General features: G+C 44.3%; 1 protein-coding gene across 4 annotated transcripts in view; it reads left to right on the top strand.

Annotated features, from left to right (window-relative positions):
* The window catches only part of FNBP1 (formin binding protein 1), a 162,190-nt gene that overhangs the window by 5,222 nt on the left and 142,924 nt on the right, over positions 1–14,044 (top strand). For 2 of the 4 annotated variants that reach the window (XM_077835588.1, XM_077835575.1), the window contains exon 1: positions 3,272–3,788. The exons of 1 other annotated variant lie outside the window; for it this stretch is intronic. In XM_077835588.1, the coding sequence (XP_077691714.1) occupies positions 3,765–3,788 (24 nt within the window). In that variant the 5' untranslated portion in view covers positions 3,272–3,764. Of the gene's footprint in view, positions 1–3,271; positions 3,789–14,044 lie in introns of those variants that run through there. One more of the 4 variants, XM_077835584.1, reaches the window with a different exon arrangement.

The following is a 14,044-nucleotide window of genomic DNA, read 5'->3' as shown; positions in this document are numbered from 1 at the left end:
GAACACTACATAGTTAGTTTGGCTTAATTATCGCTCAGGGCTGTGAAAAAGTTCACATCCTGTGTGATGTAATTCAGACGACCTAATCCCCCCATGTAGAAACTGCTATTGCTACTACTGGTGGAGCTGAACTAGGGTTGCCAGGCGTCTGTTTTTTGACCAAAATGCCAGGTCAAAAAGGAAGCCTGGTGGCTCAGCCGCTCACAGCAGCCGGTGCCACATGGCTCCTGGAAGCAGCCGGCATGTCCCTCTGGCTCCTAGGTGTAGGTGCAGCCAGGGGGATTCCACATGCTGCCTCTGCCCATGGCACAGGAACTGGGAACTGCAGCCAATGAGAGCTGCAGGGGCAGTGCCTGTGGATGGGGGCAGTGCGCAGAGTCGCCTGGCTGCCCCTGTGCCTAGGAGTCAGAGGAACATGTCCCTGCTTCCCAGGAGCTACCTGAGCCCGTAACCCCTCCTGCACCCCAACCCCCTTGCCCAGACCTGAGCCCCCTCCCGCATCCAAACTCTCTCCTGGAGCCTGCACCCCACACTCCCTCCCATGCCCCAGCCCTGAGCCCCCCCTGCACCCCAGATCCCACACCCCCAGCTGGAGCCCTCACCCCCCTGCACCCCAACCCCCTCCCCCACCTAGAGCCCCCTCCTGCACCCTGAACCCCTCATTTCTGGCCCCAGCCAAGAGCCCGCACCTCCAGCCCAGAGCCCATACCCCCTCCCACACCCTAACCCCCTGCCCGAGCCCGGAGACTCTTCCCACACTCCGAAACCCCCGGCCCCAGCCCGGAGCCCCCTCCTGTACCCCAAACTCCTCATCCCTAGCCCCACCCCAGGGCCTGCCCCCTAGCTGGAACCCTCACTCTCTACCCCAGCCCAGTGAAAATGAGCAAGTGAGTGAGGATTGGGGAGAGTGACCGATCGAGGGGGGGTGATGGAATGAGTGGGAATGGGGTGTTGGAGAAGGGGTGGGGCAAGAGTGTTCGGTTTTCTGCAGTCAGAAAGTTGGAGCTCCTTTCCACAAATATCTGGGATTTTACCTTATAATTTAGTTCACTTTGTGGGACAGAGCAAGCCCCTTTCCACACCAAAACTTTTAAATAAGTTTTTACAGTTACTGGCATGGTTAGCTCTAAATGTGTAGTACATCTGCATCCACCATAGTTAAAATTCAAGTTTGTAACTGTGGTCAGCTAGAGTATTAGAATGTGATTGTCTTTGCTTAACTGGTTCAGAGCATTTTTTCCCCCTTTCAATATGCACAGGATTCCCTAACCATGCCTGTGTAACAGGTCTGGCTTGTCCCCTTACCAGCTGTTTGTGCGACTTTCCTGCTGATGTACAATGGGATAACTTCCCAAAATGCACTGATACAAATACAGGCCCTGATCCTGCACCAAGCTCTGAGCAGACCTATAATGTCAATGGGGCCCTGCCCAGGTGCAAAGATCTGTCCAAGCAGCACTCACTGCAAGATTGGGGCTGTGGTTAGGTAGCAATGCATGGTACGTGAAAACGCATAAATGTGGCTTTGATATCAGAAACGCTCTGTGTGAACACAAACTGAACTCAGTTCAGGTGACTTGTGAATGTAACTTGTTACAATTCAGTGCTAAAATATAGCATGAACAAAACCATAGACCCATTCCTTTCAGAGATAATGGTGACTGCTGTAGTAAAGTCCTGTTATGTTTAAAACAATTTATTGAACTAGATAGGATAAATATTCATGCAATGAAATAATTGAAACTTTGTGCACAGTTTTGCTGTAGGTTTTGGAATCCCTTAGTAATTCTCTGCTTCTGGTCCTGTCACAAATGTGGGGGTTGGTGATTTCAGTTTGATGCAGAGTGTATGTCCCCTTTTTTGGGGGGAATTGTCTTGCTATAAATTGGCTAAAAGTTGTCCACCTTTACAGTGATAGATACCTTCTTAAATGTATGTAATAATGGTAATCCCAATTTTACAACCCCTTATTTATTCAAATAAGCCATTATTCATGTGAGTTCCATGGATTTTTGGAGTTCCATGGAGTTATTCAGTTAGCCGTTATTCATGTGAGTTCCATGAATTTTTGTATTTGTAAGCTTTTCTGGAATGGGCCCAATAACACTTAAAAACATAGTGATGTAAAACTCTTGCAAGTTTCCTGTGGTTAGAAAACGGAATTGTAAAATCAGATTAAGTGATACAGTTGAATCCGGTTAAGATGTGCACTGTTGCTAAGCAAAATTACTCCAAAACAAATCTTTTGTTTCTAGAGATTGAGTGAATAAGCATGGTTTTCTGGAAGGTTCACACAGCTGATATAATGCCCTGGACAATTATTTTGTCAATATTTCACTTTGAGGGATAGTTTGATTAAACTATAGTTTGATTAAACCTGCTCATGTGTTGAGTTTAGAAGAAATAAATGGTTGACAATTGATTTTGTTAGAAATCACTGCGTTAATTTCTGGCTGAACTTGCAGTAATTAACTAGGTAACATGAAACAGACATGCTTCAAATACCATTTTTTCCTGCAACCATTTGATCTCCTTCCATCCCCCTCCCCCCCCATAGCTGCAACACAATCACAATAATTTGGAACTTTATTTTTAAAAAATATGGTAAAAATGGTACTCCCGGAGTGATGAGAAATGGGGAAAGAGACCAAGGGAACAGAAATTTGTAGAAATAGGAGACATGGGGGAGACTAGACCTGGAGAATTAATTGTAAGAAAGACTTGAGAGGAAGAGGGGCAAGACTAGAGCTTAGGGGTCAGAGGAAGGAGAGCCCTAAAGTTTACCATAATATATGCACAATCTTAGTGAGTGGTGACTGGTTTGGAAAATTGTCCCAGGCAAGTAGATTAAACTATCCACATCCACGCCTAAAGCTGTACTTGGTAAGTGAGAAGAAATCCTGCCTTCAATTACACACGAATTAAAGGATGATTGCCCAGGTACAGCATCGAGGGGTGCACACAGTGCTTCAAAACCGGCTTGCCTTGCCCTACAGTTTAGTGGCATTTTGCCCACGCAGCTGGGGACAGGCAGAGAGTGGGTTTCAAACTCTGCCTTCAGTGACGTCCGTGCAAAAATCTGTGCCATGCGCGTGGCTTGCAAAGTGGACGTGCTTTTGGAGGGAGTGATGTATACAAACCATGCTTTCAGTTGTACCACTACAAATCTGCGGCATGGGGGGGGGGGGGGTAAATCCTGCCGTTAGGTGCAAATCAAAGGGCTTGCACCAGAGCAGCACGTGGCCACTTTGCCCACCTTCCCAGACGGCAGCGACAGCTGGAACGTGCAAAGCGAGGCTGCTCCAGCCTGTGGCGCAAACCCCTCCCTCTCTCTCTCTCACAACAGCCGCCTCACGTGCTCGCCGGCGTGCGCTTGCGCAGTCTCACACGCTCTCTCCCTGGCGTCTCCTCTCTGACGCGCCTCCTTGGAGGGGGCGCACGCGCAGTGCCCTGGAGCTGTCAATTCCTCTCCCCCCCCCCGCCCCCCGTGTGGTGTGGTGTGGTGTGGCTGTTGCTGGCTTCCCTGGCCATTTTGCTGTGGAGGGAGAAATGAGGCAGCAGCAGAAGCTGCAGTGACCACAACAGAGGAGGGGGGAAGAGAGACCCAGACTCAGGAGTTGCGGGGGAGGGGTATTTTGTGCAGCCAAAGGAATTTTTGTGTGTGGGGGGGCGGGGAAAAGAAGGGGCAAGACCCCACGGGCTAATTATCCCCCTGCTCTCCAGTGCCACCCCCCCACCCTCTCCTCTTCGGATCTGTTGGAGCCATGAGCTGGGGGACAGAGCTGTGGGTAAGTGTGGAGGGCAGAGACATTCTGTTGCAATGTGTGAGTGGGTGGGTGTGTGTGTGTGTGCGGGGGGGGGGATTTCTGCCTGGCTGAGCAGCAGGGGGAGGGTTATTATTCTTTCCATATAGAGGAGGGTGGGTGTGAACCCTCTGCAGAGGCTAACCCTGCAGAGAAAATGTTTACAAAGTTCCAACATTTTGCAAGAAAAGTATCCAAAATGCAGCGCTGCTGCCCAGCCCCCCGTTGTAATTTATTGTCATAACGGTCTGTGAGCCCAGGATATACACAGTGGCTCTGCACTGAGGCGTACAGCCACTTGAGCCGTCTCCGTGCAGCTGCTGTGGAAGAAGATCGAATAATATTTTGATAAACTTGCACCTTTTATGAAGCAGCCGGCTTCTTAGTAAGGGTCTGCAGCCTATTTGCAAACTTGGGATCAGTACAGCAGTGAAAGAAACCCTGAAACCCAAGTGCAGTGTAACGATAGGTATAATTTGTACGGTTATTTTAACGCACAGACTACAATTTAAAAAAACCTTAGTAGATTTTTATAAAAGTCTTCAACGTCTAAAAATTTTGTGAGAAAGATACAGGGAAATAACTAATAGATTTGCCAGAATTTATTTTTCTTCCTGCTGTTGAAGAAAGTGATTAGTGTTTAAAAAAATCAAACAAAAACAAAGAAAAAGAAATGGAATTCTAAAGCAGAGAGAAATTGACTTTCAAAACAGAGATTGGGATTTTTTTTTCTTTTGTAAGGGATTGGTGGAATGGTTCTGAGATGAATTTATATACAAGGGGTCCAATTTCAGGAGAGGGAGCTGCAGGGAAGAAAAGCAGATAAAATTTTCTTTTGCTGTTATTGTTTTTGTTCAATACTTGGTGGAGGGACAATATTTTTGATTACAAAAGATTTCTGGTGTGGGAAAATATGAAAAAACTTCAAAAAATAAAAACAGAGCATTTTGATTGTATAGTTTACCTGATTGTTTTTTAAGTGATCCTGGAAAGTGAGAAGGAAAAACATATTTTGACTTATGTTGAAAGATTAAAATAAAAATGTGGAAGTATTAAACACAGTGAAAGGTAGTTTTTAATAATGTGATTTTTTTTTTTATTGGTGCCCACATGCAAATGTAGGACAAGGGAAGGAATCCTAAGAGGTGAAAAGGAAAATACATACACATCAAACACAAGAAGGACATGATGCAGCCATGTTTGGCAGCATGATGGTGGAGCATGGAGCAAAACGTAATAATGGGTTTGGGATTGTGCACACATGTAATGAGTTAATGATGGGGTATTAAAACTCTTTGGGCAGAACTGTGCTTTGGGGTGAGAAGGAAAACGGAAATTGAGATTCGGTTGAGGAAGTCAGAAATTAGTGGCAGAGGATTGTGTGAGTTGCAAGGCGCTGCAGGATTTCAGTCTTGCATGCAAATATTTAAGGTTGCTAATCAGTGCAAGTAAAGATTTAAACATAACTAGTTCAATAAAGAGACAGTTTAGTAGATTAAGTATTTTAGATGTACTAATTGTTATCTTTCACAGATACATTACAGGCCTGCTATGGCATACACTTGACTAAGCATCCAGTCTTGCTGTGAGATATTTATGATCTAGTTATACCTGTTTATGTCTAGACAGTAAATTATGAAGCAAATGCTTATTTAGAGGTTATTTTATGTGGGCAAGGTAAATGTGGTACATAATAAAATAATTGCAGATGATGCTACGTTGATTCATTATTAATAATTTCATCAGCCCTGCTGCATGGGAATATATACAGGAAAAGTCTACAGGTTTTTTGTCTTTGATTATGATAATTTAAGGGGAGTAAAAAGATTAAAATAATGGACATATGCTAAATGATCCAGTATAACACTTTTTTTAAAAAATAACAAAAATGAAAAAATAACAAAATTCTGAAATGTTGTTTTTACTTTCTGAAAAATTAAAATCTGTGAAGAATAGTATACCAAGCTGTTTTCACAAGAACAAGTGAACTGAGTAGTTTTTGTGTTACTTTATTTTCTAATTTTTTTTAAAAAGTTACCTTTTGCAGGTATGCATATAGTCTGTCATCCCTACTCTAGGCTGCTGTAATGAAAAAGCTTTGGATAGGAGTTCTGATAAATATGAATGAATTAATTGTTGCATTTTCCATATAACTTATTTTTTTAATGAACCTTGTGGTGAAATCTTCATATAATTGACTTCAATGGGGCTAAGATTTCACCCTTAGTATCTTACGTTTATTTTGAGAATTGTGGCAGGTTACTGGCAAAAGGATCGAGTATGTAAACTGAACAGAGCTAAATTCAGAATGTAATGGACAGTAGTAATTCAGAACAGGAATTGGTCAGAATTGGCTTATTTTAAATTTATTTAACAGAGCTTCAAAAATTCATCGGTTTCTGTTGCTGCTAGGTATGTAGGCTAAAATGCTTAGTTTCAAACCTGTATTTAGTGCATGCCACTGACTTTAGTTGATAGTGGTATTATTTTTGAAAAATTAAATTTCTGTGATTTTTAAATTGTGGTGTCTATTTTAAGAAGTCAGGTAATAATCACAAAAAATAGTAAATATGACAAATGTCTACAGGATTCTGTGTGTATTGGTGTCATGAGTTGATGAATCACAAGTGGGGGTGGGAGTGAATGTTTTCTTGCAAAAAGAAAAGGAGTACTTTTGGCACCTTAGAGACTAACAAATTTATTTCCGCATAAGCTCTAAGGTGCCACAAGTCCTCCTTTTCTTTTTGCGGATACAGACAAACACGGCTACTACTCTGAAACCTGTTTTCCTACAGAAGTTTAGAGACTTGAAATCCACTGAAAAATTAGTATTGCTGTACTTACATCGGAGTTTATCATGTGTACTGACCTAGCACAGTGGGCATATGTTCACAAAGGAGTTAACAAAGGAGAGGTGAAATATAGCTTTTAGCTTCTACAGAATATTTGTTTATATGTTTATGTACAGTATCCGCTTGTTCCTGCAAAGAAGGCTGATTGTAAAGTACCATACTTCAGAAGAAATTTTCAAATGTCATTGGTGACTTGAAGTATTATATTCCCAAGACACTTTTAGTCATGTGCATTATATGCATTATATACAGAGTTCTTGCAATTCTGAGATTCTTACTGAGATTTTACTCATTCAAAACTCCCATTGACTTTAGTGTGAGTTTTGCCTGAGGATATGGTCTTGTTGAATTTAAATGTATGCTTAACTAGCAGAACACATTACAATTGTTAATGTGGAAATTATATTTAATATCAGGTTGGATGTTCAGGATAATGAGATTGTCTGGGGCCTCCAGTCTAGCCAGGGACACACAGAGGAAGACCCAGAATATCTCCCGTAGAAGCCTGCTTGCACGGCATTTCCGGTATGCAAGCATGCTACACAGCATAGTAGTGACTGCTCCACATTCTGCACTGTTCTTTGCAGGAGGTGCCTAACCCCTAAACATCCTCTGCTTGCTATTGTCTGTGGAGTACTGAAATGAGGCATCTTACAGCTAGAGAGGGAGTGGTGTGGGTCAAAGTCAAAGCTGAGATACTCCACAACTCATTATGTCGACATAGAGATTAACAGGTTTCAGAGTAGCAGCCCTGTTAGTCTGTATCCGCAAAAAGAACAGGAGGACTTGTGGCACCTTAGAGATTAACAAATTTATTAGAGCATAAGCTTTCGTGGGGTAAAGCCCACTTCATCGGATGCACAGAATGGAACATATAGTAAGATAGATATATACACATACAGATAAATTGGAAGTTACCATACAAACTGTGAGAGGCTAATTAATTAAGATGAGCTATTATCAGCAGGAGAAAAAAACTTTTGTAGTGATAATCAAGATGGCCCATTTAGACAGTTGACAAGAAGGTGTGAGGATACTTAACTTAAGGAAATAGATTCAATATGTGTAGGTTTCAGAGTAACAGCCGTGTTAGTCTGTATTCGCAAAAAGAAAAGGAGTCCTTGTGGCACCTTAGAGACTAACCAATTTATTTGAGCATGAGCTTTCGTGAGCTACAGCTCACTTCATCAGATGCATACCGTGGAAATATGTGTAATGACCCAGCCACTCCCAGTCTCTATTCAAACCCAAGTTAATGGTATCTAGTTTGCATATTAATTCAAGTCAGCAGTTTCTCCTTGGAGTCTCTGTTTTAGAAGCTTTTCAACCTCTCTGGCCACTCAGTAAAAGATTTAAGGGTGGCAATTTTGCAATAGACAACCCATCACTCTCACAGATCTTGGGAGACAGGCCAGTCCTTGCTTACAGACAACCCCCCAACCTGAAGCAAATACTCACCAGCAACCACAGACCACACAACAGAACCACTAACCCAGGAACCTATCCTTGCAACAAAGCCCGTTGTCAACTGTGACAGGTTTCAGAGTAACAGCCGTGTTAGTCTGTATTCGCAAAAAGAAAAGGAGTCCTTGTGGCACCTTAGAGACTAACCAATTTATTTGAGCATGAGCTTTCGTGAGCTACAGCTCACTTCATCAGATGCATACCGTGGAAACTGCAGCAGACTTTATATATACACAGAGAATATGAAACAATACCTCCTCCCACCCCACTGTCCTGCTGGTAATAGCTTATCTAAAGTGAGCAACAGGTTAGGCCATTTCCAGCACAAATCCAGGTTTTCTCACCCTCCACCCCCCCACACAAATTCACTCTCCTGCTGGTGATAGCCCATCCAAAGTGACAACTCTTTACACAATGTGCATGATAATGAAGTTAGGCCATTTCCTGCACAAATCCAGGTTCTCTCACTCCCTCACCCCCCTCCAAAAACCCACCCCCATACACACACAGACTCACTCTCCTGCTGGTAATAGCTCATCCAAACTGACCACTCTCGGAGAGTGGTCAGTTTGGATGAGCTATTACCAGCAGGAGAGGAGAGTGGTCAGTTTGGATGAGCTATTACCAGCAGGAGAGGAGAGTGGTCAGTTTGGATGAGCTATTACCAGCAGGAGAGTGAGTCTGTGTGTGTATGGGGGTGGGTTTTTGGAGGGGGGTGAGGGAGTGAGAGAACCTGGATTTGTGCAGGAAATGGCCTAACTTCATTATCATGCACATTGTGTAAAGAGTTGTCACTTTGGATGGGCTATCACCAGCAGGAGAGTGAATTTGTGTGGGGGGGTGGAGGGTGAGAAAACCTGGATTTGTGCTGGAAATGGCCTAACCTGTTGCTCACTTTAGATAAGCTATTACCAGCAGGACAGTGGGGTGGGAGGAGGTATTGTTTCATATTCTCTGTGTATATATAAAGTCTGCTGCAGTTTCCACGGTATGCATCTGATGAAGTGAGCTGTAGCTCACGAAAGCTCATGCTCAAATAAATTGGTTAGTCTCTAAGGTGCCACAAGGACTCCTTTTCTTTTTGCGTTGTCAACTGTGTCCACATATCTATTCAGGGGACACCATCATAGAGCCTAATCACATCAGCCACACTATCAGAGGCTCGTTCACCTGCACATCTACCAATGTGATATATGCCATCATGTGCCAGCAATGCCCCTCTGCCATGTCCATTGGTCAAACTGGACAGTCTCTACGTAAAAGAATAAATGGACACAAATCAGACATCAAGAATTGTAACATTCAAAAACCAGTTGGAGAACACTTTAATCTCTCTGGTCACTCGATTACAGACCTAAAAGTTGCAATTCTTCAACAAAGAAACTTCAAAAACAGACTCCAAGAAGAGACTGCTGAATTGGAATTAATTTGCAAACGGGATACAATTAACTTAGGCTTGAATAGAGACTGGGAGTGGATGGGTCATTACACAAAGTAAAACTATTTCCCCATGTTTATTCTCACCCGCCCACCCCCCACTGTTCCTCAGAAGTTCTTGTCAACTTCTAGAAATGGCCCACCTTGATTATCTCTACAAAAGGTTCCCCCCACCCCCACTCTCCTGCTGGTAATATCTCACCTTAAGTGATCACTCTGGTTACAGTGTGTATGGTAACACCCATTGTTTCATGTTCTCTGTGTATATTAATCTCCCCACTGTATTTTCCACTGAATGCATCCGATGAAGTGAGCTGTAGCTCACGAAAGCTTATGCTCAAACAAATTTGTTAGTCTCTAAGGTGCCACAAGTACTCCTTTTCTTTTTGCGAATACAGACTAACACGGCTGCTACTCTGAAACCTGACCATTTGTATGGTAACTTCCAACTTATCTGCATGTGTGTATGTGTATGTATATGTGTATATATATCTTACTATATGTTCCATTCTATTCATCCGATGAAGTGGGCTGTAGCCCACGAAAGCTGATGCTCAAATAAATTTGTTAGTCTCTAAGGTACCGCAAGTACTCCTGTTCTTTTTATAACGATTAAAAGTTACTTCCCCTGCACCCGCAGTTCTGCCCCTCCCCCCAGGAGTAATTGTAGTTACTTCTGAGCTGTAGGCGTTGGAGGATCAGTTCTTTCTCTAAATATTCAGGTTTCTGTGATATTTATAGTTCCTAATGTTAATAGGTAGGTGTTAGCCAATGTCCTATTGGAAATTGACAACATCAACTAAATGCTGATGTTAGGGTTGGGAAAGATAATATAACCAGCAAACAAGGATTTCAGTACAGTCCTGTTGCACAAAACTTTAGCTAACAATCTTTTGGCATGTTCCTGGGGCTGTAAAAATCCTATGGAATCACCGTCAATATTTTATTCTTCAGAATAAAGAGGACAAACATCTGTATTTGTGTGCCTGCATTTAGGTGTTCTGAATGGTATTTTAGCTTGAGGAATACTAGTACACTTTAGTAAACCCCCTAATTTTTTTCTTAATTTCAGGATCAGGCCCTTGTATAGCAAGCAGTCAGATTTACATAGCAAATTAAACAAAAACTAATCTCTGTACTATAGTCTCTCTTGAATGGAAGGCGCAGTGGCCACAAAATCAGTATATTGAAGGGAATGAAAAAGAACAGCTGTTTTTTGATGATAAGTTTTGGTAGAATGTGTAGTTTTGAGGTAGCCACATATAAATTGTGGTTAAAAAATGGTCTGTTGTGATTGCTGGGGAGAAACCCCACTCTGGCTATGCACTGTCACATATGTTACAAGTGCAGTGATTAGATGTGGAAAGATTCATCTCATTATAGTAATGAATCTTGATCAGATGAGTCGCAGAGTTGTGGATGTTGTGGTAACTTTATGTTGAATGTGGAAAATAGGTTAGCAGTTGGTCAAAGTTTTTCAAAGTTATTCACTTAAAATTTTCCCTTCCACTTTGTTCTTTGTAGTCGACTGGATGATTGCTAGCAGCTGCCCAGTAGCTGAATTACAGTACAAAGGGCTTGATCCTGCAACACTTGGCCCTGGTCTACACTAGGACTTTAGGTCGAATTTACCAGCATTAAATCGATGCACCCGTCCACACGATGAAGCCCTTTATTTCGACTTAAAGGGCTCTTAAAATCGATTTCCTTACTCCACCCCTGACAAGTGGATTAGCGCTTAAATCGGCCTTGCCGGGTCGAATTTGGGGTACTGTGGACACAATTTGACGGTATTGGCCTCCGGGAGCTATCCCAGAGTGCTCCATTGTGACCGCTCTGGACAGCACTCTCAACTCAGATGCACTGGCCAGGTAGACAGGAAAAGAACCGCAAACTTTTTAATCTAATTTCCTGTTTGGCCAGCATGGCAAGCTGCAGGTGACCATGCAGAGCTCATCAGCAGAGGTGACCCAGAATCGCAAAAGAGCTCCAGCATGGACTGAACGGGAGGTACGGGATCTGATCGCTGTATGGGGAGAGGAATCCGTGCTATCAGAACTCCGTTCCAGTTTTTGAAATGCCAAAACCTTTGTCAAAATCTCCCAGGGCATGAAGGACAGAGGCCATAACAGGGACCCGAAGCAGTGTCGCGTGAAACTTAAGGAGCTGAGGCAAGCCTACCAGAAAACCAGAGAGGCAAACAGCCGCTCCGGGTCAGAGCCCCAAACATGCCGCTTCTATGATGAGCTGCATGCCATTTTAGGGGGTTCAGCCACCACTACCCTAGCCGTGTTGTTTGACTCCCTCAATGGAGATGGAGGCAACACGGAAGCAGGTTTTGGGGACGAAGAAGATAGCTCACAGCAAGCAAGCAGAGAAACCGGTTTTCCCGACAGCCAGGAACTGTTTCTCACCCTGGACCTGGAGCCAGTACCCCCCGAACTCACCCAAGGCTGCGTCCTGGACCCGGCAGGCGGAGAAGGGACCTCCGGTGAGTGTACCTTTTTAAAATACTATACATGGTTTAAAAGCAAGCATGTGAAAGGATTACTTTGCCCTGGCATTCGCGGCTCTCCTGGATGTACTCCCAAAGCCTTTGCAAAAGGTTTCTGGGGAGGGCGGCCTTATTGTATCCTCCATGGTAGGACACTTTACCACTCCAGGCCAGTAGCACGTACTTGGGAATCATTGTTCAACAAAGCATTGCAGTGTATGTTTGCTGGCGTTCAAACAACATCCGTTCTTTATCTCTCTGTGTTATCCTCAGGAGAGTGAGATATCATTCATGGTCACCTGGTTGAAATAGGGTGCTTTTCTTTAGGGGACACTCAGAGGAGCCCGTTCCTGCTGGGCTGCTTACCTGTGGCTGAACAGAAATGTTCCCCGCTGTTAGCCACGGGGAAGGGGGAGGGTTGAGGGGGTAGCCTTGCGGTAGGGGGAGGCAAAATGCGACCTTGTAACGAAAGCACATGTGCTATGTATGTAATGTTAACAGCAAGGTTTACCCTGAAAGAGTGTAGCCACTGTTTTATAAAATGTGTCTTTTTAAATACCGCTGTCCCTTTTTTTTTCTCCACCAGCTGCATGTGTTTCAATGATCACAGGATCTTCTCCTTCCCAGAGGCTAGTGAAGATTAGAAAGAAAAAAAGCGCACTTGTGATGAAATGTTCTCTGAGCTCATGCTGTCCTCCCACACTGACAGAGCACAGATGAATGCGTGGAGGCAAATAATGTCAGAGTGCAGGAAAGCACAAAATGACCGGGAGGAGTAAGTGGTGGGCTGAAGAGAGTAAGTGGCGGGCTGAAGACAGGGCTGAAGCTCAAATGTGGCGGCAGCGTGATGAGAGGAGGCAGGATTCAATGCTGAGGCTGCTGGAGGACCAAACCAGTATGCTCCAGTGTATGGTTGAGCTGCAGCAAAGGCAGCTGGAGCACAGACTGCCACTACAGCCCCTGTGTAACCAACCACCCTCCTCCCCAAGTTCCATAGCCTCCACACCCAGACGCCCAAGAACGCGGTGGGGGGGCCTCCGGCCAACCAGCCACTCCACCACAGAGGATTGCCCAAAAAAAAGAAGGCTGCATTCAATAAATTTTAAAGTTGTAAACTTTTAAAGTGCTGTGTGGCATTTTCCTTCCCTCCTCCACCACCCCTCCTGGGCTACCTTGGTAGTCATCCCCCTATTTGTGTGATGAATGAATAAAGAATGCATGAATGTGAAGCAACAATGACTTTATTGCCTCTGCAAGCAATGATTAAAGGGAGGAGGGAAGGGTGGTTAGCTTGCAGGGAAGTAGAGTGAACCAAGGGGCGGGAGGTTTCATCAAGGAGAAACAAACAGAACTTTCACACCGTAGCCTGCCAGTCATGAAACTGGTTTTCAAAGCTTCTCTGATGCGTACCGCGCCCTCCTGTGCTCTTCTAACCACCCTGATGTCTGGCTGCGCGTAACCAGCAGCCAGGCGATTTGCCTCAACCTCCCACCCTGCCATAAACGTCTCCCCCTTACTCTCACAGATATTGTGGCGCACACAGCAAGCAGTAATAACAGTGGGAATATTGGTTTTGCTGAGGTCTAAGCGAGTCAGTAAACTGTGCCAGCGTGCCTTTAAACGTCCAAATGCACATTCTACCACCATTCTGCACTTGCTTAGCCTGTAGTTGAACAGCTCCTGACTACGGTCCAGGCTGCCTGTGTACGGCTTCATGAGCCATAGCATTAAGGGGTAGGCTGGGTCCCCAAGGATACATATAGGCATTTCAACGTCCCTAACAGTTATTTTCTGGTCTGGGAATAAAGTCCCTTCCTGCAGCTTTTGAAACAGACCAGAGTTCCTGAAGATGCGAGCGTCGTGTACCTTTCCCGGCCATCCCACGTTGATGTTGGTGAAACCTCCCTTGTGATCTACCAGAGCTTGCAGTACCCCTTGCGGTTTATGTACTCGGCGGCTTGGTGCTCCGGTGCCAAGATAGGGATATGGGTTCT

The sequence above is a fragment of the Eretmochelys imbricata genome, chromosome 16 (genome assembly GCF_965152235.1).
Source record: "Eretmochelys imbricata isolate rEreImb1 chromosome 16, rEreImb1.hap1, whole genome shotgun sequence".
NCBI classification, from domain to species: domain Eukaryota; kingdom Metazoa; phylum Chordata; order Testudines; family Cheloniidae; genus Eretmochelys; species Eretmochelys imbricata.
Note: the sequence above shows the minus strand (reverse complement) of the source record. Positions and strands in the feature narration are given on the sequence as shown.